This window comes from Panthera onca, chromosome B3, assembly GCF_046562875.1.
Source record: "Panthera onca isolate mPanOnc1 chromosome B3, mPanOnc1 haplotype 2, whole genome shotgun sequence".
NCBI classification, from domain to species: domain Eukaryota; kingdom Metazoa; phylum Chordata; class Mammalia; order Carnivora; family Felidae; genus Panthera; species Panthera onca.
Window position 1 is genome coordinate 141410003 of NC_138344.1, and position 27770 is coordinate 141437772.

At 46.0% G+C, this 27770-nt stretch overlaps 1 protein-coding gene across 1 annotated transcript in view; it reads left to right on the plus strand.

The window, feature by feature from the left end:
* Positions 1-1965: 1965 nt before the first annotated feature.
* The window catches only part of EVL (Enah/Vasp-like), a 267581-nt gene continuing 241776 nt past the window's right edge, over positions 1966-27770 (plus strand). The window contains exon 1 of the mRNA XM_060620741.3: positions 1966-2517. Coding sequence (XP_060476724.2) covers positions 2513-2517 — 5 coding nt within the window. The 5' untranslated portion in view covers positions 1966-2512. The remainder of the gene's footprint in view (positions 2518-27770) is intronic.

Consider the following 27770-nt stretch of genomic DNA (forward strand, 5'->3'; position numbering starts at 1 on the left):
TGGATCCAAGAAACTATCTCACCAGGAGCCCAACCCAGCTGGTTTGGTGATTCCACTGAATGATGTTGAACCCCTTTTGCTTTCTCGGCATTCCACACCCCCTCTACTAAGAGAAGGATGTGCAGGTCCTTTCCGGCATCAATATTCTCTGGTCCTCCTTTCTTTATTGTTCCAGAATACTGGGAGTTAGCAGGAAAGGTTGGCAGGGGGTGTGTGCCCCTCACCTTTGGTGCCAATGTTCTATAGTAAATCCACTATCAACATGGCCCCGTGAACCTTTTCCAGTTACAGGATAGTAACAGCCTGTCAGACTCCAAGGCGGCAGGGAGGTCTGAATGGGCCACGTGCTTCAATAAACGAAGTGGAGGGCGCCTGGGTGGCTCAGTCAGTCGAGCGTCCAACTCTTGATTTCAATTCAGGTCATGATCATGTGGTTTGTGAGAACGAGCCTCAAGTCAGGCTTTGCACTGACAGTGTGGATCCTGCTTGGGATTCCCTCTCTCCCTCTCTCTGCCCCTCCCCCCCCCCAATAAATCAATAGACTTAAAAAAATAAAATAAACCAAACTGGGAACAAACAGGCCAATATCCCAAGGGGCAGGGGTGGTGTTCTCTCACAGCAGATACACACTGACCAAGGGTCATGCTGCCTCTACAGAGGCATCTCCAGGTGCCCTGGGGCTTGTCCATTTTAGTAATTTTTACTTGTCTAACAAGTCTCTTCTGTAGCAGAGAGCCAACCGTGAAGAAAAGGACAAATAAGGTTAGAAGGAGTGGAAACCTTCTGGACCTGTTAATTGGCATGTAGGGGGCCAACAAGCCTTTTTGAGCCTGAAGACTCCAGCTCAAACAAATAGAAAGAAAGTGAAAATGTGGCAACCAGTCAGTAAGGAACTCCTGATGAGTGGATGGCGGGGGCGGGGCAGGGGTTGGGAGGGAAAGAAGCACCTAGAGACCCACCTGCAACCAGGGAGAAGCAGGTTCAAGCCCAGTAAAGTAGAATGAATGGGCACAGGGATTCTGACTCAGAAAAACCTTGGCTTGGGGACTGGCTCCGCCACTTCTGTATGATACCTTGGGCAAAACCACGCAATTCACAAGGACTCTCCGTCTGGACCGGGAGTAAAACAGCGACCCTTCACAGCACTCCTACCAAATGCCAGACTCCTCCAAACACTTGATATGCTTTCGTTTCGACCCAATTTTAAAGAAGGTAGATATGATTTTGATGTTACTGTGACAGACAGGAAAGGGAGCATTAGTGGCAATGCCGAGGAAGCACGACGAACTGTGTCCACTTGGGTACGGGGAATGGAACCCCGAAGGTTTCCAGCCAGCAATGAGGATCGGTAACCTTTCGGAAGGATGAGAATTTAACAACGGAGAAAACCTGGAGCACCTACTTCGTGCTGTATGGCCGATGTGATTTTTCACAGGCTGTGGTTTTTGGGGTGCCTGATGGGACTAGGGGAGGTCCCCCTGGGGCTGATATAATCCCAAAGCTGCGACTCCCGGTGCCAGACCTGGCTAGTTACAAAAAGAGGGTTCTGTGGTGGGTGACCTCGACGCCCCTCGGATCCCTGTCCGAGCAGGTGGGGCGCACCGCAGGGGTAGTTGGAATCCTCGGGCCACCGGGCACGGTCGCCAGCGCCCTAAGCCACCCCTGTGGATGTCGGGGGCGCCCCGCGAGGGGAGGGGCTCTGCGCTCCAGGTGCCCGCCTAGCATCCCGCCCCGCCCATGGCTCAGCTTCACCCTCAAGGCTCCGCCCCTCGCTGGTCGCCCTCCGTTCTAACCCCGCCCCCCGCGCCTCGTCCTTCCCCTGAAGCCCCGTCCCCTACAGCCCAGTCCCCCGAAGCCCCGCCCCGCCCCTCGCTCTTCGTCCTTCCGAAGAAGCCCCGCCCCTCTCAGCTCCGCCCCGCCCCTTGCAGTTCCGCCCCGCCTCTCTGAGCCCCTCGTTTAGCGCGCCCGGAGGCGCGGGCGGTGGGGCCCCGCGCCTTTTGTGTCGGGCTCGGGCCGCCGCGCGCGCGCTCTCCCCCTCGGCGGCCGGGGGCGGAGGGACGCACCGCGCGCGCACTCTCCCCGGCCGGCGGAGGGACGCCCCCTCAGTCTCGGCTCGCGGCGCAGCTCGGCCGCGCGCGCCGCCCCCCTCGCCTACCCCTCCGCGGACCCCGAGCCGCCCGCGCCCGCCGGGGCCGGCGCCCCGAGTCTCGGCGGGGCGCGCGCACGCCCCCTCCCCTCCTCGGCCCGCCCTGCCCCCGGCGGCGCGCGCACACGCCGGCCCGGGCACGCGCCCGCCAAGATGGCAGGGGCCGGGGCCCAGCTGTCAGGCGCCGCCGCCGCAGCCCGTCCCCGCAGCTAGCGGCCCGGACGCCCGCCCCGAGAAGATGCGCCCCCGCTGCCCCCCGCAGCCCAGCGAGACGCGGAGCCGCCGCGCCCGGGGCCGGCTCCCCCGCTAACGCCCCGCGCCCCGCGCCGCGCCCCCCGGCCCCGCGCGCCCGCCCTGGCAGCGACAATGAGGTGAGTCGGGCGGGGCGGCGCGGCGGGGAGAGGACCCGGCGGGCGGCGGCGGGGCAGCCTCGGCAGCGGCGTGGGGGCGTCGAGGACGGCGGGCGGGGCGGGGGCGACGGCGGGGGCGGCGTGCGGGGGGGGGGGCGGGGGGCACTTGCGGGGCCAGGGGGGCGGGCGCTCGGCCTCCTCTCCCGGGCGGGCCCCCTGGGCGCCCCCTCCCCACCCCCGGCCGCGCTCCTGGGCGGGGCGGTCGTGTCCTTCACCCACCCCCCTCCTTCGGCCCCTTTCCCTGTCTTCTCCCGGAAAGTGCAGGACCCCAAACCACCCCTCCCTGATGTACCACCCAGCCAGGGCTGTGCTGGGTGTCAGGCCGAGAACTGGAACCCTGCCGGCGCCCACGAGCCCGGAATTCCTTCTCCCGAGGTAACCCAGCCCCGACTCGTAGGGGTCATCACTTCCTTGCCGTTTTTTTCTGTGTAATTTTACCTTCTGAGCACAGATCGTATACCACCTCTGGTGTCCGTAGTTTCATCTTGCTTGTTTCGTGAACTTGACGTAAACGAAACAATACAATACACGTTCTTTTGTGTCTGGCTTCCTTCACTCAAGCTGTTGAGATTCACCCATTTTTTGCTGACCTGTAGATTTCTGTTGCATGACTGTACCACAATTTAGCCATTGCACTGTTGGGAGACGTTTCGATTATTTCTACCTTTTGGCTATTACGAATACTCTTGTGTGTTTCCCGGTGCACTCATTTCTGTTGGGTATATACCTGGCAGTGGAATTTTTAGGTCAAGAAATGCGCAGCTCTTCAAATTTAATAAATACCGAGTTTCCAAAGGGTTTGACCAATCTACAGTGGTACCAGCAAGTGTATGAGAGTTCTTGAGCTCCACATCCTTGCTTGCCAGCACTGGGTATTGTCGGTCTTAAACTTTAGCCATCCTGGTGGGTCTGAAGTGGTATCCTGTTGTGGTTTTAAATTGTAGTTTCCTGCGAGCTGATGAGGGTGAACATCTTTTCATGTTTATTTGGTATCCTTTTTTATGATGGGCCTGTTCAGATGTTTTGCCCAGTTTTCTTTGGGGCTTACATGTCTTTTCTCCCCTAATTTGTAATTCTTTTCCAAAGTCAAGAAGATAGTTTCTTACAACATCTTGCAGAAATCTTAGGATTTTGCTTTTCAAATTAAGATCTACAGGCCACTTGGAATTTGTTTTTGTGTAACTTTGTGCGTGTGTGTGTGTGTGTGTAACTTGTGGAATTGATTTTCTTCTGGAAAAGGGACTAATTTCATTTTAATAGCACCGTTTATTCAGCACTGATTATCACAAAAGGCATCCTTTCCCCATAGCTCTTCAGTGGCTTCTTTGTCACCTTCCAGTCTTCCATTTGGGGCCATTCTTCACCTGAAAAATACTCTTTAGTATCCTTTAATGTAGGTCTGGGGTGACAGATTCTTACAGTGTGTGTTTGCAAATGTTATTATTTACCTGCATTAAAAAAAAAAAAGCCAGCTTGATTGAGATACAATTCACACACCATAAAATGTGCTCATTTAAAATATACAGTTCAGGGGCACCTGGGTGGCTTAGTCAGTTAAGTATCTGATTCTTGATTTTGTCTCTTGATTTTGTATGATCGCACAGTTCGTGAGATTGACCCCAAGTCACGCTCTGCATTCGTGCCTAGCCTGCTTGGGATTCTCTTTCATGTGCACGCTCTCTCTCTCTCTCTCTCTCAAAATAAATAAATAAACTTAAAAAAAATAAAGTATACAGTTCAGGAGTTTTTGGTATTTTCACAGAGTTCTGCAACTATTACCACAATCTAATTTTATTTATTTTTTAATGTTTGTTTATTTTTGAGAGTGCGGGAGAGGGGCAAGGGGGGGAGGGACAGAGAGAGAGAGAGGGACAGAAGAGCCAAAATGGGCTCTGTACCAACAGTAGTTAGCCTGATGCGGGGCTCGAACCCACGAACCAAGAGATCTTGACCTGAGCCAAAGCCAGAGGCTCAATCAGCTGAGCCACCCGTGCACCCTGGCCACAATCCAATTTTAGAACATTTTCCTCCATCGCGAAGGGTCTTCTCAGTACTTACAGAATTCTTGGTTTGCCATTGTTTCCTTTTAGCATTTCAAATCTATTTCATTATTTCTGACTTGGATTGTTTCTGTTGTGAAGCCACATGTCAGTCTGTCATTCCTTTGAAAGTAGTCTTTTTCTCTGGATACTTTTAAAATGTTCTCTTTGTCTTTGGTTTCTCATTGCTGTCCCTGGTATGTTTTTTTTTTAATTATAATAGGGGTGCTTAGGGCTTCTTGAACCTGTGGCCCAACATCTTTCTTTAGTTTTGGAAGCCATCAGCCATTAGTACTTCAAATATTGCTTCTGCCCCATTCTGTCTCACCTTTCTTTCTGGAACTGTAGTTAATACATGTTAGATCATTCACTGGATATTCTGCCTCTTAATCTTTCTTCTGTATTTCCTTTCTGATGGTCTGTCCTTCATTCTGGATATCTCCTCACTTATCTTTTTTCTTTTGTAAATGATCTATTAAACCTATCAATTGAGGTTTTGTTTTTGTTTTGTTTTTTTTACACCCAATATGGGGCCAAACTCATGACCCTGAGATCAAGAGTCACATGCTCTACTGACCTAGCCAGGTGGGTACCCCTCAGTTGAGTTTTTCATTTCAGTTCTGTATTTTTTGGTTCTTTAATTTGCATTTGCTTTGCTTTTTATGGTTTGCCATTATCTGCCAAAATTATCGATCTTGTCTTTTGGATATGGTGTGCATAATTATCTTAAAGCTTGTATGATTATGGCACTATATGTGAGTCATTTCCAATGTCTGTTTTCTCTTGGTTTTCATTCATTCTTTCTTATCTCCTTATGTGCCTAGTTTTTGTTGTTTTCTTTTTTTAATTTTGTGCTGGATATTGAATTTGCATAATTGTTTGTAGAAATAATTTGAGATCTAAGATGACATTTTCCTCTGCCAGAGATTAATTCACATTTGCTTTTGTCAGGCAAATGGGGCGCTTAGGATCTGGAGTCACTTCAGTGCCATATCAGGGATTGAGCTGTTTCTTTTTTATTTTTTTTATTGTTTATTATTTTTGAGAGAGAGAGAGAGACAGACACACAGACACTGGGAGCAAGCAGGGAAGGGGCAGAGAGAGAGGGAGACACAGAAACGGAAGCAGGCTCCAGGCTCTGAGCTGTCAGCCCAGAGCCCGACGCGGGGCTTGAACCCATGAACCATGAGATCATGACCTGAGCTGAAGTCCGACGCTCAACGCACTGAGCCACCCACGCGCCCCCTCGCATTCCCTTTAGAATTGGCAAACACCCCTAGAGAAAAGTAGCCCTAAATACTGAGCTCACTTCCCTGAATCTCTGATGTGTCTTCTTCCCTCAGGCCTCCAAGCAGATATTTAGTGTATTTTTTCTCTGCGTTTCTGGTTCTCTTTAGCTGGAGATTGTTCTAATTTACTTGGTCCCCGGTTACTGGCAGTAAAAGCCCCTCCTGCATGCACGTTAGGGGTAGTTTGAGTCAGTATTCAGTTCTGCAGGAAGTTTAAGCTATAGCAGGCTCTAGAAGCTGGGGAGAATAACAGCTATTTTCTTATAGCTGTCAACTATGTTAGATTGTCATGGTTTCTGAAATGCTCTTAGAATCAAGATAATCTTAAGAATATATTTTTATTTCCTTTGAATATATAATTAATTGAAAAAAATGTAGTTAAGTTCAGATCATTACTATGATGCAAAGGATTTTGGAAGCAGATGCTTTCTTCTCATTTGTCCATGTTTCTTCCTTTCTCCTGTTTTGATTTCCTTGTTTATTTGGTAAAAATTACCCTTTATCTGCTCCTCTTGAATAGAACATTTAATCTTTTGATCAATAATAGCCTACTAGCCTTCTCTGACCCTGTTCTTTTGGATCAACTGTAAAAAGGCACAGCTATAGGAATGGAAGTTTGTAAGTGGCTTTTCCAAAATGAGGCATTCGGTTATTCGTTTTCTTTAAGTTGTCTGTTTTTTACACAGATTTTTCAAAATGCTGCTGACACTTGGGGCACCTAGGTGGCTCAGTCGGTTGAGCATCTGATTTCAGCTCAGGTCAAGATCTCGCGGTCTGTGAGTTTGAGCCCTGCATCGGGCCCTGTGTGGACAGCTCAGAGCCCGGAGCCTGCTTTGGATTCCGTGTCTTCCTCTCTCTCTCTGCCCCTCCCCTGCTCATGTTCTGTCTCTCTCTCTGTCAAAAATAAACATTAAAAAAAATTTTTTTAATGCTGCTGACAGTTTACCATGGTTCTCTGTCACCGGCTGTTTATAGTTAAGCACTGATTTACGTATGTTGACATGTACCTCAAGGATGTGGCTTTTGCAGAAGGCCTAAATGAGGTCTGTTCCTTACCTTCCTTGTCAACTCAGACAAATGATTGGGATAGTTATAAACAACCTGGTTCATCCACGAAAAACACTTTGCTTTTTGTTCAATCCTGAGTTTTTTTTCAGTGGGCATAACACATGATTTTTCTTGCTAGATAACCTCACGGGAGTGTAGAGATGTGATCTGTTCATAAAGGTCTGCAAGGTAGTCTACAAACCATCCCTTTTAAGAAGTGTCTAGGGGCACCTGGGTGGCTTAGTCGGTTAAGCGTCTGACTCTTGATTTCAGCTCAGGTCGTGATCTCACTGCCTGCAGGGTTCAAGCCCCGCTTCAGGCTCTGCGCTGACGGCATGGAGCCTGCTTGGGATTCTCTCTCTCCCTCTCTCTGCCCACCCCCTCAAAATAAATAAAACACATTTTAAAAATCTTTTTAAAAAAGTGTCTAAGGCATCGGGCTGGATTCTCATGAATAAACTGAACATTTGAGGCACATATTTTTCACATATTTTAGGGGAAAAGTCCTGTTGAATCAAATTCCTTGGATAATGAAGGCTGTACCTGAGTGATTTTTTAAATTTTATTTTATAGGGTATTGCCTGAATTCTCCCCTTTTCCTAACAGACCTTATGTATTTTCATGTTGTAATTCAGAGTCAGTTTTTGAGGGCTTAATGTTGCCTGGTGTTGGATTCTATGGGTAAGTGGGTGAAAAGAACCAGATCTTCCCTCCCAATAGTCCCTGTCCGTAAATGATTTCTAGACATTTACTAGATTCATTCTGTATCCTTTTCTACTTACAACCAACCAACCAACACCCCCCCCAACAGACTACTGTATTTCTCTTTATGTACTTTAGTCATTTATCTGTTGAGTCATTTATCTGAATATTTTCCCTATCTGCCTTTTATTTTTATACATATATATGTATATATATATATATATATGTATATATATATATACACACACACATATAAGATTAAGATTTTTATGTCAATAAGTCATTTTCTTCATGGCTTTTCTGTCATTTCTTATATTTAAGAAATCGTTCTAGAAGTTTGATAAGTATTTAAGTTGTTTTTCTGTTTTATATGTAAAATCTAAAAAAAGTCATCCTTCAAATTGTCTGGAATATGGGGTGAAGATCAAGATTACGTTTTTTTCAAAATCACTGATTATATACTTGACTCTATCAGTGGATACATGGCAGAGATATCAGGAATGTTTTCTAAGTGGATGGCGGTACTGACATCTGGATCTCAACGTTGTCTTCGGGGGTGTCTGTTGCAGCCAGTAACACCTGAAGGAGGACCACCCACGGTCCCAACAGGGCCAGCCTCGTGTACGTAAGGCACGGCCGGTCTGGCATCCTGCGGGTCTGGTTTTGTACCAAGGAACCGCCTCATCTGGGCCAAGGGCACTTGATCAATCTTGGAGTTATACGGAGTGCAGTGCGGTTGTAGGGCACAGTGCAAGATACACAGGCACGAACAGAGTCCTTATTAATCACTGTTGGCCTGCACTAGCTCACACATTTGGGTCCAAGTACATTTCTGAATGCAGTGCTGCAGAAGGGGGGCAGGAGAGCATTTCTCCAAGTCATTGCAAGTCATGTCGGGGAAACCAGCTATAGGTGGGGGTATTTTCTGTGTATTTTCCTAGGATCTCCTCTGTTGCTGTGTTTGCCAGTTTTTAGGCCAGTGCCACTAACTTACTGACGTTGTAGATGGTTTTGTTTTTATTTTGAGTTGTACTTTTGATGGAAGTTTTAATGTCAATAATTTGTCAAAGAATACACAGCAGTTTGGAAACCTGTTTCAGAAAATATTCGTTCAAGCCAGCCATGTTCCAGTGTCCTTTGTGCGAGACATGTATGGAAATGATTCTGATAGCTTTCACTAGTGATTTCCCAAGCTGATGACGTCACCATGAATCATAGTGGCTTTTGTTTTGTTTTCTGTTATTCGGTTTTCTTTTATTGTAAATTCAAGTTAACGTACAGTGTAATATTCGTTTCAAGTGTACAGTTGAGTGATTCAGCACTTTCACACAATGCCTGGTGCTCATCACAAGTGTGCTCCTTAATCCCCATCACCTGTTTATCCCCTCTTCCCCACACTCCTCCCCTTTGGTAACCACCAATGTGCTATCTCTAGTTAAGAGTCTGTTTCTTGGGGAGCGCCTGGGTGGCTCCATAGGTTAGGCGTCCCGATTTCGGCTGAGGTCACGATCTCGAGGTTCGTGAGTTCGAGCCCCACATGGGGCTCTGTGCTGACAGCTCGGAGCCCGGAGCCTGCTTCAGATTCTGTGTTTCCCTCTCTCTCTGCCCCTCCCCTGCTTACGCTCTGACTCTCTGTCTCCCTCTCTCTCTCCCTCTCTCTCTCCCTCTCTCTCTCTCAAAACTAAGTAAACACTAAAAAAAGAAAAGAATCTGTTTCTTGGTTTGCCTCTCTCTCTCTCTTTTCCCCTTTGTTTATTTCTCAAATTCTACGTCTGAGTGAAATCATATGGGTTTGTCTTCCTCTGACTTATTTCACTTAGCATAACATTCTCTAGCTCCATCCATGTTGTTGCAAGTGCCAGGATTTCATTCCTTTTTATGGCTGAGTAATACTCCTTTTAATATATGTACGGTATCTTTATCCATTCATCAGTCAGTGGACATTTGGGCTGTTTCCATAATTTGGCTGTTGTAGGTAGTGCTGCTATAAACATCGGGGTGCGTGTATCCCTCTGAATTAGTGTTTTTGTATTCTTTGGGTAAACACCTAGTAGTGCAATTGCTAGGTTGTGGGGTAGTTCTATTTTTAACTTTTTGAGGAACCTCCGTACTGTTTTCCAGAGTGGCTGCACCAGTTTGCATTCCCACCAACAGTGCACGAGAGTTCCCCTTTCTCTGCGTCCTCACCAACACTCGTTTCTCGTGTTGTTGATTTTAGCCATTCTGACAGGTGTGAGGTGATAACTCACTGTAGTTTTGATTTGTGTTTCTGTGATGATGTGTGATGTTGAGCATCTTTTCACGTGTCTGTTGGCCATCTGTATGTCTTCTTTGGAAAAGTGTCTTTTCGTGTCTACTGCCTGTTTTTTGTTAATTTTTTTTAATGTTTATTTATTTTTGAGAGAGAGGGATAGAGCTCAAGTGGGGAGGGGCAGAGAGAGAGGGAGACGCAGAATCCAAAGCAGGCTCCAGGCTCCAGCTGTCAGCACAGAGCCTGACGTGGGGCTTGAACCCACGAACCATGAGATCATGACCTGAGTCAGATGTTTAACTGACTGAGCCACTCAGGTGCCCCTGCCTGTTTTTTAGTTGGATTATTTGTTTTTTGGGTGTTGAGTTTTATAAATTATTTATATATTTTGGGTATGAACTCTTTATCAGATATGTCATCTGCAAATCTCTTCTTCCATTCTGTAGGTTCCCTTTAATTTTGTTGATTATTTCCTTTGCTGTGCAGAAACTTTTCATTTTGATGAAGTCCCAATAGTTTATTTTTGCTTTTGTCTCCCTTGCCTCCAGTGATGATTCTAGTAAGAAGTTGTTACAGCCGAGGTCAAAGAGGTTACTGCCTGTGTTCTCCTCTATTTTGATGGTTTCCTGCCTCCCATTTAGGTCTTTAATCCATTTTGAGTTTACTTTTGTGTACAGTGTAAGAAAGTGGTCCAGGTTCATTGTTCTGCATGTTGCTGTCCAGTTTTCCCAGCATCATTTGTTGAAGAAACTGTCTTTTTCCCCGTTGGATATTCTTTCCTGCTTTGTTGAAGATTAATTGACCGTATAGTTGTGGGTTGACAATGATTTTTAATATGAGCGACATCATCCTTTTGTTAAAGTACTGTCATTTTGAATTTTGCTGGTTTGGTAGTTTTGTTTGTGTCTAGTTTCATCAACATCATAGATTTAACCTTAGATTTGTAATTGTACATAAATAAGCTGCAGGAAAATAAACCAGTTTCCCTTTAAAGGGAATCCATATACCACCCAAATTTGAACTTTGTAGTAGATTATAAGCTTGACGATGACTCTGAGTTGTTAAGTGACTGTCATAAGTGCTATAGTGACGTGCGAATGGAGAGTTCCTCCCCCTGACATCGGTGTGGGGATGGGAAGGTCCCCTGAGCAAACAATTCTAAGTAGAGGTTTCTCTTTCCTGCCCCAAAAGAAGATCCTCATAGAAACAATTTCTAGTGGAAATTTTCTCTTTCTTTTTGGAAAAATAACTTCTTCCTGATTTAAACGGTACATATTACATGTGGAGAATTTGAAAACATAGGAAAGCAGACAGTACAAACCAGCATTGATCCTACTGTCCAGGGAAGAAAACCACATTAAACGTGGGCCGTAGTTCCTTTATGTAAGGGAACATTTTCACAAAATTGATACTGTACTGTGTATTTATTTTGGATAGTTTACATTTAACATGTATGAGTTACCCCCTCGTTAAATATTCTTTGAAAATATTTTAAAAACCTGAATAATATCATATGGTATGCCATAATTTATTTATTAGTACCCAATTTGGGGACAGTTAGCTTGATTTTAGGATTTCATCATTGTAAACAACACAATGGTAAATGTCTGCACAAAATTCTTGGGGTACACCTTTGGTTATTTCCTCAAGATAAATTAGTAAAATGGCATTATTTACTGGCATCAGAGGGTATACACATTTTTAAGGCTATTGATACACATCAGAATGTTAATTTTAAAAAAGAGAAAAGAGGGGCGCCTGGGTGGTCATGATTTCGCAGTCCGTGAGTTCGAGCCCCGCGTCAGGCTCTGTGCTGACAGCTCAGAGCCTGGAGCCTGTTTCAGATTCTGTGTCTCCCTCTCTCTGTATCAAAAATAAATAAACGTTAAAAAAAATTTTTTTTTTAAAAAAAAGAGAAAAGAAAGAGATAAAGCTAATGAAAGGAAGTTTAATCCTGTCCTTAGCTTGGAGATTCCCTCCAAAAAGCCAAGGCCTAGAAAAACAATCAGAAGTAAATGGTGTGGTTCCATGGGCTGACCAGTCGGGGGAGCCCTGTTCCTGAGTCCTCTAATAGCTGCTGGGTCTAAAGGTGGACTGTCTGTCTTTGTCTTCAAGGCTGTGTGAAAGACATCTCAGTTTGGGGTTAATATCAGAATGTGAATAAACTCTCTTAAAAACTGTTGTGATACGCCACATTTTGCCCCCTGTATTCCAAGCACCCTGGGTTTATAGAGTCAGATCTGTTTCTGCCCCAGAGCCACTCCTTAACCTGACTGAGCAAATTCCTTAACCCTCCTAAGCCTCAATTTTTCTCCCATATATAATGAGAATAATTCCACTTCCTGCAGAGGGTTTTGTGAGGACCAAATGAAAATGCAGAAGTTCTTAGCCTATGGTGTTCAACAAACGTTAGTTATCTACCTCCCCACTGCAATTTGTTATGTCTACAAGAAGAGAAACCCTGAAACCATCTGGAACGATTCTGATTTCAAATATTCTGTCCTTTGTCAATCACCGTACAACTCATCTACCATCAGCGGTCATTTTTTGGTTCAGAAGCCACAGTTGCTGTTGATGCTTCAACTTCTCTACAAGTTATAAATGATACAGAAGAGAACCGTTAAAATAAAGACAATAAGGAGGCAGGTTGTTTTGGGGAAGAAGAGGTCACCGTACCAGAAAATTCATATCAAGAAATAGTTACTACAGTTGAGCACGTTTAGCTGTGAGATTCACAGAAGCCGTGGCAGAAAGGGCAGCACGAGCCGATGCATGCCTGTCGTGCTGGAGTAGCACCGACACGCCTTTGCAGAGCTCTAAAGACGTTTTCTGGGGATCTTAGAGACAGTGGACAGCTTACCTTACGAGTGTGCTTTTGGAAGCCTCTTACACACCTCCTCCAGTCCTTTCTCCCTTGTGATAGCTTGACCTGGGGCCCTTCTGTCAAAGCTCTGGAACCTGGAAACAGTCTCTGGCTTCTGCCCTCCACTGGGCTCTCTCTGTGCAGCTGTGTCTGTTGCTCTGCTCTTTTTTCCTCTGTTCTCTCTCAAAGGATGCTAAATCAGAAAAGATCTGACAGACTAACTCACCAGTGGACCAAAGTCTACTTCCTTTTCCCTTTCACCTTGCTAACTTCCAAGCCTTCAAATCCTAGTTTATTTGTTTAAAGTTTATTTATTTTGAGAGAGAGAGAGAGAGAGAGAGGGCACACTTGTGTGTGGGAGGGGCAGAGAGACGGAGAGACACAATTCCAAGCAGGCTCCATGCTGTCAGCACAGAGCCCGATGTGGGGCTTGAACTCATGAATTGTGAGATCATGACCTGAGCCGTGATCAAGAGTCAGATGCTTTACTGACTGAGCCATCCAGGTGCCCCCAAATCTTAGTTTAAACACCACTTCCTCCAGGAGTGAACCTTGACCCCTCCCCTGGCCGAGGGCCCTTACTTGCTATTTGCCTCTGTGGCATCCCATATTTCCTTTTCCATAACTCTTTCTATTTTTAATTACTTACATTTTTTTCTCTTATGTTTCATAAAGGATTATGCTTATTTTGATCTCGGTTGGATCCCTGGAGCCTAGCACTGTGCCTGGCACTTGGTAAATGCTTGATAAATATTGATGTGGCCGTCAAGACCTTAAACGGATAGGAAAATCATGACATTCATTCCAGCTTGCCCTGAGTCCTTCCAAGAACAACATTCCAGGCAGCCACCCCCAAACCGTAGAAGCTGGCATCCAAATGAGAGCTGTTTTGTGATGTGGATAATGAATTAATGCATTGCTGGGGTGACAGTGCGTTAGTCTGTTGTTTCCATACTGCTGCAGTGGGACGTATTTATCTGTTGATGCGTGGAAGGATTTTTTTGTCCCGTTATTTCTTTGTAAGGACATTATGGACTGTCACTCTTAGTGTTCTGGATGTTTCTCAATCTTTGCTGTGCCTGGGAATCGCTTGTGTGTGTTCTTCCAAAATGCAGATCCCATTGCCAGAGATGGAGGGATGCTTTCTCAAAATCTTTTTTTTTCTTTCTATTAATGGACTTTATATTTTAGAACAAGTTCAGATTTACAGAAAAATTGAACAGATAATACAGAGAGTTCCCATATGCCCTACACACATATATACAATTTCTCCCTCTGTTATTAACATCTTACATTTTGGGGACATTTGTTACACTTAATGAGCGAATATTGATATTCTTATTAGCCAAAGTCCACTCGTCAAGTTTCCTTGTTTTTACCTTGTGTCCTTTTTCTGTTCCAGGGTCCCGTCCAGGACACCACATTACATTTTGTTGTTGTGCCTGCTTTAACTCCTCTTGGCTGTGATAGTTTTCCAGACTTTCCTTATTTTTGATGACCTTGACTATTTTGAGGAATATTGGTTAGGATTGTAGGATGGCCCCTCTGATGGAATTTGTCTCGTGTTTTTCTCGCGATTAGAGTGAGGTTGTCAGCTCTGGGGAGGAAGGTGACAGAGATACGGTGCCCTTTTCATCACTTCATGTAGAGGGTACCTACTAGCAACATGATTTATGACTGTTGATGTTGACCTTGGCCACCTGGCTGATGTAGTGTTTGTCCGGTAGCATCCTTGTAAAGTTCCTCTCGGTCCCTTTTTTAAGAAAGTTACTATTCACGGCCTGCAATTAAGGAGTAGAGAGTTCCGCTGCTTCTCCTGATGTGTGCTTTTTAAATATTAATAATTAAGTATTTTTATACACATTAGAAAAACAGTGCATCCCATCTGTGGTATCCTAACTGGGTTCCCCAGGAGGCTGCGTCTGAGGCAAAGGCCATGTGAGAGGAGCTTTGGAGGGAGTGTCCCCTCTGGGGGCCGGAAGAAGGACAGGGCAGTGCAGTGGAAGGAGGAAGAGCCAGGACGGGCATTCGGTCCTGATGAGGCCATGGCTCTAGGCGGCCCAGGACTCATACTTGTGGGGAGAAAGGGAGCAGCGCATACCCAGCAGCTGCCGTCCTCCTTTGACAGAGGATTGCCCCGGGGGCCTTCGTCGCCCTGCACCTGGAGGTGTTCCCCTGGAGGGCCCCTGTGGCAGCCGCTGGAGCAGGGACCCGGAGGCAGGTCGGCGGTGGTGGGAATCAGAAACAGGTGAAGCAGCAGTGGAAGTGGTCCTGAAGACGTGCTCCCTGCACGGGGTTTTGTGAATATTAGTACTACATAGGAGGTAAATCAATTTCACTGTTTTAATCTCCTCGTTCGTTGCTTCTTGATTTTCAGTCATTGCTGGAAAGCTTCCTATACTTCCAGGTTGACTTTGCCTGTGTTTTTCTAGTACTTGTATGATTTCTTTTCTTTTTGTTGTGCCCAGATGTTTTAACCTCCGACCCATTTGCGATGCCATATACGGTTTGAGGGATGGATCCAATTTTATCCGTTTCTGTCTGGTTTTTCAGTTATCCCAGTGCCACTTATTAAAAGTTCTGTTTTCTCCCACTGTTTTGAGATGCCTCCAATTGTTTTTGAGATGCCGTCTTTTGTCGTATTTAACTAATCTGACCTATTTCTCAATTTTCTGTTACATTTCATTGGTCTATATTTATTCATGTGCCAATGTTTTTCATTCAGGAGACTTTATTTTATTTACTTATTTTTGAGAGACAGAGAGAGAGCACAAGTGGGGGAGGGACAGAGAGACTGACTCACAGAATCTGAAGCAGGCTCCGGGCTCTGGGCTGTCAGCACAGAGCCCAACATGGGGCTCGAACTCACAAGCTGTGAGATCATGACCTGAGCCAAAGTCGGATGCTTAACCGACTGAGCCACCCAGGAGTCCCTAGTTAAAGAGGCTTTATAATAGGTGTTAATATTTAGTAGGGCTAGTACTCTCATGTTGTTCTAGGGAGTTGATTTTAAGGTTTTTTTTTTTTTTTTTTCTTGAGAGAGAGCGCCCACCCAAGCAAGCGGGGGAGGGGCAGAGAGAGAGAATCCCAAGCAGGCTCCACGCTGTGAGCATGGAGCCCAGTGTGGGGCTTGAACCCACGAAACATGAGATCATGACCTGAGCTGAAACCAAGGGTCAGACCCTTAACTCAGGTGCCCCTCATGCGTTGGTTTTAAAGAAAAAGATGATGTAGTAGCACTCATATTAAATAGACATGACAAAAATCACGAGTGACCAGAGTTTGGGAAATAGTACTTTAACCCCAAGGAACAAATCTGGAATGGCATGGTTCAGGCATCTGTGTGCCCCTTGGGGAGACTTCTCATTTATCACGTGATGCATGTGGCTTTTGAATATGAATCCAAGAGATAATGAGTGAGGCTAGAGGTCCCTTACGGGCAATATGACTTTTCCGAGTAGGATTTTTAGCATGTTAAGGTAACCCCTACCCTTAGTCATCCGCCCCCCAAATTACTGATGAAACCACGAGCTGTTTTGGAGGATTTTGACCTGTTAAAAATACTCATTTGTAAAACTATAGAAAGAGATCCTCTAAGTCTCAGGGTTTTTAGCTCTCACTGGGTATCAGAAATACTTGAAAAGACCCTCTTCCCTACCTCTCCTCCTGTGCTGGGGCCCTACCTCAGAGATTCTGTCAATCTGGAGTAAGGTGGTTGTGTTGTTTTAACGGTAAAACAATAAATTAGATTTTTATTATTATTAAATGTGCACCCATAGTTGAGAACTAGTGACCTAGTCCCGAGGTCAGGAGCAAGGCTGGTTTTTTTTTGGCATTGCAGTGGACCTAGCAGTGGACCAAAACATAGTAAGTAAATGATATGTGAGTCCCTCCTTTCTCAGATGAGAAAACAGACCCCAGAGGTCACTTGCCTGGGGCTCACAAGGGCATGAGACGCAGGTGTGGTGTTTTTGGGTTTTTTTCCACTCTCCTCTGTCCGCATCGTCCCCTTTACTTACAGGCAGAAGTGGGCAAGAGCACTTGCTGTCTTGACTCCTGTGTTGTCCAGTGTCGTCATCTCGACCCTAGCTCCCCCTACTCGGTACGGCAGAAAGTACAGCGCAGGGGTGAGCCTGAGACTCTGTGGTAGGATCACTGGGCTGTGTCAGCCAGTGTTCAGGGCCAGCCCGCCTGGGGGAGGGGGGAGGGTGGGAGAGGACGAGGGGAGAAGGGGCAAGGACACGGCGAAGTGCTGGCAAAGTGCGTTCCTCGTGCACCTGCTCTGTGCCAGGCTCTGAGCCTTCGAGGTCACAGCTATCTCCGTTTTGGGCAGGAGCTTCACACCTTCGATCCCAGCCCTTTGTAGTCAGATTTTCGATTACAGTGCATGATGATATTACTTCTGATTAATGCTTTATTTTAATTAGGATGTCTGGTTTTTTGTTAGTCAACAGTAATTCCAAATCTGTTTTCCCACAGCCCAGATTGCTTCCTTCAGTCTTGATTTGGGGTAGTCCCCTGGGAAAGACTCAAATTGCAAAACTGGTTCAGTTTTAAACAGAGGTTGTGTTAAATTTGTTGGATTTGGGGGTTCTTCCGGCAGTGGTTTTTCAGGTTGTTTGGGCTAACCCAACTGAGAACAGGAGAAGGTGAAAAGTTAAGGAAGAAACCCTATTGAACACGTGGGAGGGTGACCAGGCAGAAGGATTTGCAGAGGCGGGATTCAGGATGGGATAGATGGGCAAGCCTGACATTTGGCACCATCTGTCCCCTTGACACATTGCCGAGACCGCTGAAATGGTCACCTGCGACGATGATTGGAGCGTTAGGCAGATTCACGGGGCTCGGGAGGTGCAGATTGGTGTTGGAGCCAGCCAAGGGTGCGGAACCCTAGTAAACATGCCAGGGTTTCCTCCGGGCTCTGCTTAGGGACAAGGATGAACCAGAGAGACACCGGCCTCTCAGAAACGGGAGGGTATCGCAGTACCTGATGATCTTCAGATGACCTGGGGTTGTTCGTACTCCCGACCTACCTGCCTGTTAGAAGCAAGAGTAAGTCCTCTCTGGAGGAGTCTTGGGTTATTGGCAAGATTTCATGTCAGAAACGATTGGATCTTTGAGAAGAGAAAACATAGCCCCAAAGCAAGAGAAAACAGACAGTTGGAATAGACACATCATCCGACTTGGATTTTAAAAGACCCAAGAGTAGTACGTTTAAGGAAATAAGGTGGGTTGTACCTTTCCCTGTTCATCACAGCCACCCCACCCCAGCTCGGAGGCTGACTCGACTCCACACGAGGGCGTTTCTGATTTGACTGTGGTGAGCAGGTGTGTCTGCTTCTTGCCCTCACATGTGTTTGCGTGGTTGCAAACATCTGCTTAATCCCATCCTGGGTAGCTTTGAGGTTGGGACAAGAGAGGAATTGGAATGGTGACCTGTGAGTTAGAAGAGCCCCTGAAGGTCACTTTGGATCTTACTGTGCTGTTATCATTGAGAGACATGGACATTGTGATGGAGTTAGGCAGGGTAAACACTCGTGAATGTAATTTTACACAATAAAGGTGGTGTTAAATATTTAACATAAATATAATCTCAGTGAATGTGCATTCTTTAAAAATACCTGTTTTTAAGTGTTTATTTTTGAGAGAGAGAAAGAGTGCACAGTCAGGGGAGGAGTGAAGAGAGAGGGTGAGACACAGAATCCGAAGCAGGCTCCAGGCTCTGAGCTGTCAGCACAGAGCCCCAATGTGGGGCTTGAACTCACAGACCATGAGATCATGACCTGAGCCAAAGTCGGATGCTTAACTGACTGAGTCACTCAGATACCCCAAAAAATATTTTTTAAAAGATGTTTATTTGTTTTTTTTGAGAGGGGGAGAAAGAGAGAGAGCACACACACACAAACAGGGTAGGGGCAGAGAGAGAGGGAGACAGAGAATCCTGAAGCAGGCTCCAGGCTCCGAGCTGTCAGCACAGAGCCCAACACGGGGCTCAAACCCATGAACCATGAGATCATGACCTGAGCTGAAGTCAGATGCTTAACTGACTGAGCCACCCAGGCGCCCCAAAAAATACTTTTAAACTTTAAATTTACTCTAGTTAATGTGAATCTTTATTTATTTACTTATTTATTTACTTATTTATTTATTGGGGGGGGGGTGAGGGAGGGAGAGCACGCACACCCAGACGAGGGGCAGAGAGAGGAGGAGAGAGAGAATCCCAAGCAGGCTCTGCACTGTCAGCACAGAGCCCGACACAGGGCTCGATCTCAGAACCGTGAGGTCACGACCTGAGCCAAAATCAAGAGTTGGACACTTAACTGACTCAGTCACCCAGGCATCCCGTAAATATGAATTTTTTTAAACTGTGGACTTCTTTGTAGTATAACTACATGACTACTCCTTATTTATCTGTTTTCATGTATCACATCTGCTTAAATTTTTACTTGAAAGATATATATTGAGTACCTACCACATGCAAGGCAGTGGGCCAGGGCCAAGACTACAGACATCAGCAAGAGCTGGCCCTTAGAGGGATGTAGCCAAGAAGGGGGTTGCGCCTGAGATGGAAGTGCCAGAGAAGACGTGTGAGTTCTTATTTTTATTTATTTTTGTTTTGCATTTGCAGTGGGCTAGTCGAGGGGGTGTTCCGTTCTGGTTCTTCCCTCTTGCACCTCTCTGAACGGGTTCATTTTCTTCCCGTTAGCTCTTCAGTTGCTTGAAGACCGTGGTCTTCAGAAAGTCCTGCCTTTTTTTAGATGTTTGTTTATTTTTGAGAGCGAGAGAGTGCACAGGGGAAGGGCAGAGAGAGGGGACACAGAGGATCCTATGTGGTCTCTGCGCTGACAGCACAGAGCCCGACGAGGGCCTCGAGCTCACGAACCGCGAGATCACCACCTGAGCTGAAGTCGGACGCTCAACCGACTGGGCCACCCAGGCGCCCCAGGTCTTGTCTTATCTCAATTAAATGTCCTCCGTTCTTCCAGTTTTTCATGATGTGTCTCTAACTAGCAGTATCCCTTTTGAGGTCCTTCCTTCCACTGAGCCCTGACGCGCTGGATCCCTCTTAGCAATGTAAACATGTAAATCCTCTCGCTGGTGTGATCACAGGCCCTGGCGCACGGACGAAGCCCTTTACACAGAATGGGAGCGCAGCGCACCTTGGAGACCGCGTGCCCGTAGACAGATCAGACGTGCCGCTGGCACCACCCGCTTGTGCCAGCTGAGATTTCTGAGCAGCGTTAAGGTACCGCTGATAAACACTTCTTTGCCGGGAAGGAGGAGAACGCTTGCCTCAGTATGTGTCACTACACGAAATAGAACCGTAAGCGACGTGCTGAATCAGAGACAGAGTCCCAGATAGACGGGCAGCACTGGAAAGACGAACTGGCCGGTCCCTCGCAGGAGCAAAGAGCCACGTGCCTCAGAGCGTCCGAGGCCGCGGTGCTGAGACGCAAGGCGGTGCGGCACGGATTCCTGGAGCGGACTGTGCTCAGCCCTGGGCTGGGGGTGGAACACCTGGCTTTCTGCACGTGCGGCTCGGTCCCAAGGACACGGAGCACAGGTCCCTCGGGTTCGACTCGTCTAAAACTGGACTCGCTGTCGCTAAATTTATGAGCAGTTGGGTTTTGGGAAAAAATGGCAAAATCCAATGGGGGGGAAGTAGCCTTTTCAACAAATGGGGGGACAAACGAACCTCCACAAACAGCAGAATGAAGTTGAGCCTGCACCGCACTCCATGCACAAAGTTAACTCGGATTATGAACTTCAGGATAAGAACTAAAACTTTAAAACTCTTACAGGAGAAAATGGGAGTGAATCTTCATGGCTTGGGGTTAGGAGGGGTTTCTTTCTTTTTTTAAAATTAAAAAAAACAATTTTTAATGTTTATTTTTGAGAGAGAGAGACAGAAACAGCATGAGTGGAGGAGGGGCAGAGAGAGAGGGGGACACAGAATCCCAAGCAGGTTCCAGGCTCTGAGCCATCAGCACAGAGCCTGACACGGGGCTTGAGCCCACGAACCGTAAGATCGTGACCCGAGCCCAAGTCAGACCTTTAACTGACTGAGCCACCCAGGCGCCCCTAGGCAGTGGTTTCTCAGACATGACACCAGAACACCCACCATGAAAGAAAAAAAGAAATGACACCAAAACACAAATGACAAATCACATTTCATCAAAATTAAAAGCTTGTGTGCTGCGTGCAGACTACACTACAAGAAAGTGACAGAACTGTTCCCAGCAAGGGAGGGAATATTTGCAGATCCTGTATCTGATAAGGGACTTCTATCTAAAATATATAAATAACTCTTATGACTTAATAATAAAAAAGACAACCTAATTTATTTATTTATAATTTATTTATGCTTATTTATTTTGAGAGAGAGTAGAAGCAGGCGAGGGCCAGAGAGAGAGAGAGAGGGAGAGAGAGAATCCCAAGCAGGCTCCACACTGTCCGTGCGGAGCCTGATGTGGGGCTCGAACTTGCGAACAGCGAGATCATGACCTGAGCTGAGATCGAGAGTCGGACACTTGACCGACTGAGCCACCTAGACGCCCCACAAACAACCCAATTTAAAAATGGGCAGGAGTGGGGCGCCTGGGTGGCTCAGTCGGTTAAGTGTCCGACTTCGGCTCAGGTCATGATCTCGCGGTCCGTGAGTTCGAGCCCCGCGTCGGGCTCTGTGCTGACTGCTCGGAGCCTGGAGCCTGTTTCAGATTCTGTGTCTCCCTCTCTCTCTGATCCTCCCCTGTTCATGCTCTGTCTCTCTCTGTCTCAAAAATAAATAAACGTTAAAAAAAATTTTTTTTAAAAATGGGCAGGAGATTTAAAAGGATGCTTCTCCAAGGAAGATACACAAATGGCCAATAGGCACATGAAAAGGTGTTCAGCATCCTTAGACGTGAGGAAATGCAGAGCAGAGAGCCCCAGTGAGACATCACTTCACCACCACTGGGTGGGCTAGCATAAAAGCATGGGAACAAAGGTTGTTGAGGACGCACATGACCGCGCGCACGGAGTGAGAGGCTACGTGGATGCATCTGCAGGAGCCCTTGTCCATTGCTGGGGACAACGTAAAAGGGTGCAGCAGCTTTGGGAAACCGTCTGGCGGGTCCTCAAATATTAAACCCCTGAGTTACCATATGCCTCAGCATTTCCACTCCTAGGCATATACCCAAGAGAAAATAAAATCTAGGTTTACTCAAAACTGCTACGTGAATGTTCATCACAGTACTCTTCACAACAGCGGCTCCAGCCCGGCTGTCTGTGTGCTGTGACCGCGCAGACAAGACGCGGTGTAGCCACACGCTGGAATATTACTCGGCAGCAAGAAGGAGCGAGGTACTGATACAGACATAACATGGGTGAACCTTGAAAACACGATGCCGAGTAAATGAAACCAGTCAGTAAGCCAGTCACTTGGCCAAATGGGCCACACAGGCACCCCCATTTTTTTTATTTTTAAGTAATCTCTATACCCAGTGTGGGGCTTGAACTCACACCCCAAGATTAAGAGTCGCACACTCTACTGACTGAGCCAGCCAGCGGCCCCAGTACATCCCAAATTTTGATTGCAGTGATGGTCACACCACTTTGTAAATAACTAAAAAAAAATCATTGAATTGTATCTTTAAGTGGGTTAATGTCATGGAATAAAAATCTGATTCTCAGTAAATCTGTTTTTTTTTTAACTTGTTTTATTTTTTCTTTTTTTAAAATTTACATCCAAATTAGCTAGCATATAGTACAACAAGGATTTCAGGAGTAGATTCCTTAGTGCCCCTTACCCATTTAGCCCATCCCCCCTCCCACAACCCCTCCAGTAACCCTCAGTTTGTTCTCCATATTTATGAGTCTCTTCTGTTTTGTCCCCCTCCCTGTTTTTATATTATTTTTATTTCCCTTCCCTTATGTTCATCTGTTTTGTCTCTTAAAGTCCTCATATGAGTGAAGTCATATGATTTTTGTCTTTCTCTGACTAATTTCACATAGCATAATACCCTCCAGTTCCATCCATGTAGTTGCAAATGGCAAGATTTCATTCTTTTTGATTGCTGAGTAATACTCCGTTGTGTGTATATGTATATATATATATATATATATATATATATATATATATACACACCACATCTTCTTTATCCATTCATCCATTGATGGACATTTGGACTCTTTCCATACTTTGGCTATTGTTGATAGGGCTGCTATTAACATGGGGGTGTGTGTGTCCCTCGAAACAGCACACCCATATCCCTTGGATAAATGCCTAGGAGTGCCATTGCTGGGTGGTAGGGTAGTTCTATTTTTAGTTTTTTGAGGAACCTCCATACTGTTTTCCAGAGTGGCTGCACCAGCTTGCATTCCCATCAGTAAATCTGTTTTTTTAAACTGAACTCACTGCTTTCCTTCCCATTCTCCATGAGATACACACTGGTGACCCACGGTAGAAACCTGGTGGCTCGATGGAGTCATTCACTTCCCTCCCGCTGCATCCAGGCGGCCATGTCATCATTTTTTCCTGCTAAGGAAAATCTCTCTTGTCTGTCCCCTTCTCCAGAGCCGTGATACTGAATCAAGTCAGATCTTCATCCTGTTCAAATGCTGTATAATTACATTCCACGTTTGTTCTTTACCTCTGAAAAAGTCTCTCTGGACTTGGTTAAATTGATAATAACTAAATCTGAGTTAATATTCTCTTCCCAAGTTTCATTAGCTCATTGTGATGTCTTTCTGGATGAAGTCATGACTCCTTAGCAGAGTATGTAGTCTCGTGTGAGCTGGACTCTCTCTGCCTCTTCAGGTTAATTTCCTCCGTTCTCCTTATAAGGAATCTGCCCTCACATGTTCTTTGCTTAAGGTAACCCTCTCGATCGTAACGATAACCCTCTTGATGGTAACGCCATGTTACAAGCGATCAGTAGCCGCGTGTGGCTGGTGGCTGCCATGTTGGACAGCACAGAGCGTAGAACTTCCACGTTGTATCGTAAGCCCTTAGTGAATATTTTCCGAAGGAATGAATGTATCATAGCTGTTATATCTACAACAGGCATTCACCTGACTTGTGCCTTCATACTTTCAGTGGTAAAGTGCTCCCTGGGTCATGAGGCAGCACGTTGGATTCCTGAATCATCCCTAGGTATTTCATCCTCCTCCTTGTTATACTTGGCTGGTATTTGCTTCTCTAAAGTTTCTACTGATTGGTTCAAGTTTCGTATCATCCAAAACGGCATCCACATATTAGGCCATGGCAGTCGTTTCCTCAAAGTGTGTTCTGCCCTGAGTAAACACTTTGCCCACTTAAGCCTTGTGTAACATAGTCAGTGGTCTGCAGTGTGTGGGTGCTTCTTACAAAGTGTGGGCTCCAAATATGGTGTGACCGGTGCAGAATCGAGGGCTGTCAGCTCTCTTTCTGATACGTACATTTCAACTTGCGCAGCCCTGATTGTTATGTTGCCGCATCTGCCACAAAGTTCAGCAGTTAGCACAGTAGCTGGCTGAAAAAATTAAACCATCAGTTAATGTAGGTCGAGGTAAGACTTCTTAAGCTTTTTTGGAGGGCAGTGTTTTCTGTCAGTGTATAATCAAATAAATTTTAATCATTCTTATCTGAAATTGCTTCTTGCTTAACTGCCATAAAGGTACCTCTTTTTTTGAATCATAAAAATACTTGATCCTTGTGGAAAATTTAAATATTGGTAAGTGAGAATGAGAGGACAAGGGTCATCTGGCTGGCTCAGTCGGTAGAGTGTGCGACTCTTGATCTCAAGTTTGTGAGTTCAGGCACCATGTTGGGTGTAGAGATTACTTAAAAATAAAAATCTTTAAAAAAAAAAAAAGGACAAGTACTCATTATCACATCATCCAGAGATAGTGTTAACTTTCTGCTGTGTGTCCTTTCTCAAATAGCACAGATCCTGATGCGGGGTTCAAACCCACAAACTGAGCCAAAGTCAAGAGTTGGAGGCTTAACTGACTGAGCCACCCAGATGCCCCATAAAGCCACACAGTTTTTTAAAAAAATGTATACATTGCAGATTTGTGGCATACGTATAGCTTTGTAACCTTTATTTACCAATATACCGTGTTTAACGGCGTATTTGTGTCATTTTTTAGAGCTTTGTTTCAACACTTTATTATGAAAATTTTCAGACTCGGAAAAATTGAATTATCTAATAAACATCTGTATACCCACCACCATTTCACTTTATTTGCTTTGTCACTATTCTATCCATGTACTTACCCTTCTCTTTCCATCAATCATCTTTTTTTTTTGATAAAAGTTTAACTTTTTAACGACTCTATAGTACTTCATTGGCTGGGGGCATCTAGATTATTTAACTACATAGTCAACCAGTTGTTGGGTATTTAGGTTGCTTTCCATTTATATTGTGGTGGTTTTCTCATTGTTGAATTTTGAGATTTTGTTTTATATTCTGGGTATAAGTCATTTATGAGATATATGGCCTGCAGTGTTTCCTCCCAGTCTGTAGCTTTTACCCTTTCATTTTCTTAGTGGTGTCTTAAAATACATACATTTTTAATTTTGATGAAGTCCAGTTTACCAATATTTTCTTTTATGGATCATTCTCTGCCTACCCCAAAATCAGGGAGATTTTTTCCTACGTTTCCTTCTAGAAGGCTTATAGTTTTAATTCTCACATTTAGCCTATGATCCGTTTTAAGTTCATTCTTGTGCATGGTGTGAGATAAGGGCCTAAGTTCACTTTTTTGCATATGGATTTCCAATTATTTCAGTGCCATATGTTGAAAAACCCAGGCTTTTCCCCATGAGTTGTCTTAGCACCTGTACTGAAAATAAATCATTTGACCCTGCGCTCATTCATTTTTAACGTGATACAGAATAGAAAAAAATCTCGTTTCTGTTTTACTCTGTTTTGCTTCCGTTCCTGATGGCTTCACTTACACCAAACATTTTGGAAACCATGTCCTTTCTGTGGTGGATCTCATCTCGATTGTGTTGATGGATGACAGAGGCATGGGAGCTGTAAAGAACTGGGAAAATACGGTCGAGGGCACACCGTTTTTGCTCCTTCTCCCTGTCCCTGAGGTTGGGTATTTGCCCGGGAACGTGAGTGATAACTGTATACTTGGTGAAGCTCTCACAAGAACGGTGATCGAGTAAATCCTTCAGGAAAGAAACATGTCTGGCAGGTCCCAGGATACCAGCAAAGCTCAGAAGACTTCCTTAAGACTAAAAGTTTTTTCCAGTGCTCTCTCTTTTGAAGTCCGCTTTCTCTGGGGAATACTTTAATCCCTTTTTACAGTTTGTGAAGATGTGACAGAGTGTGAACTTTGGGTTAAAAAGTGTACCTCGGCAAGATCGGAACTCCGTTTCCTAATTAACGTACTGGGTCATGACGATGGCAACAATGGCTGGTATTAATGAGTATTTTTCACGTGCCGGCACTTTTCTCATCATGTCAAGTGCATGGTCTCATTTAATCTTTGCAATAACCCCAGAAGGTAGGTACTGCTATTTCTCTCTTTTTATGGGTGGGGAGCCTGCCGCACAGAAAGACAAGTGACTTGTGCGTTTGGCTGGAAAGTCTGGGCCCCAGCAGGTCCCGAGCCTGGGAATCACGGCGCCACGCTGCTCGAAAACTCACGGCAGTGTAGTTCCGGAGACTGGGCTTAATCTACGGTCCCAGCCTTCAGTTTGTACTGGGTATTTCCCATCTTTGTTACTGCGGTGGTGTTTTTAATCACGTGTAAACGTAACTGTTTGCCTCGGTGTAACTCCCTTGGCATTTCTGGTAGGGCTGACGTGGGTATCTGGCTTCTCATTGAGAATTTCAAGCTTTGAGTGAGTTAAGAAGCCGGAAGGAAAGGGAAATGTTAGATGTTTAGACTCACCATGTAGTTTCTTCTGTCAGCTGTTCTCTTGCCTAAAAAGCAGGCGGTGTCCTGCACCTGTTCATTGGCAAACAGGCCCGTCCTTCACATAGTAAAGGTCAGGAGAAGGGGTTTTACTGCCACAGTTGGGCGTATGGTATCTGTTCAGTGTCCGTTTCTGGGAGAGGAAAGGGTTAGAGAGGCGGTTCCTGGGAGTGGGATGGCGGTAGAGTGGTTGTCAGCCGGGGGGAGGGGGGCGGGGGCTAGGGGGAAGGGAACCAAGCTTGGTTTCAGGGGAGCTAGGGGCCAGGCCTGGCCCCGCCTGAGCTTGCTACCACGCATCTGTTTATGAAGGGAGGGGATCAAACCGCGTGATGTCTCCAGGCCCTTCCGCTTCCACAGCCTGTGCTTCTGGGATCTTTCTGACTCCGGAGGACAGACCCAGGCAGGGTGCTGGACATCCCAAGTTAGGGCAGAACTCAGTCATGCGAGCTGTAAACATAAATACCTCCTTTTCTTGGTTGTTCTCATTAGGGAGAGGCGATTCTGATGTACGTGAACTCCAAACTCTGCTCCGCTCCCTGGTGTCAGCCTCCAGCCCTGCTGTTGCTTAAGTAGGACCGAGGCACGGGTGGTTGTCCTCCCCCTGCGCTTTCCCAGAGGGACACGCTGGAGACTCCAGCATGGGTGGAGCGTAGCTTGCCTCTGTTGAGGTTCACCTCACCGCCTGGCTCCATGGCCTCCTCTCTGTAAACAAAGTAGGGGTAGGGATCCCTGTCTTGCCCACCAAGCTGGACGGGTCCTCAGCCGTACAAGACTGTCTGAGAAGTGCTTCCAGAGGATTCCGTGAGTGTCAGGTATCATGAAGGTACTGCACGGTGAGCGTGCGGACGTGCTGGTTGTGTAAGGGCTTCAGCTGGTGGCCCCTCCTAGAAGCTGGCACTTCCCCCTAAACAGTGGGAAGAAGCCAGAGTTCCCGTCTTCATCACCGGGAGAATGAAGCTGAAATCCAGCGGGTCCCAGCGATCGTGTCTGCTTGCTCCATTCTGTGCTGCGCAGCCAGAGTGGTGCCAGGCTAGACCGGGGCTTCCTGGGGGGCACCGATTCCAGTCACATCCAGGCAGACTTTATTTTCAGGTAGACTGGGAGTAGGCTATTCTGGGAAAGCTCTC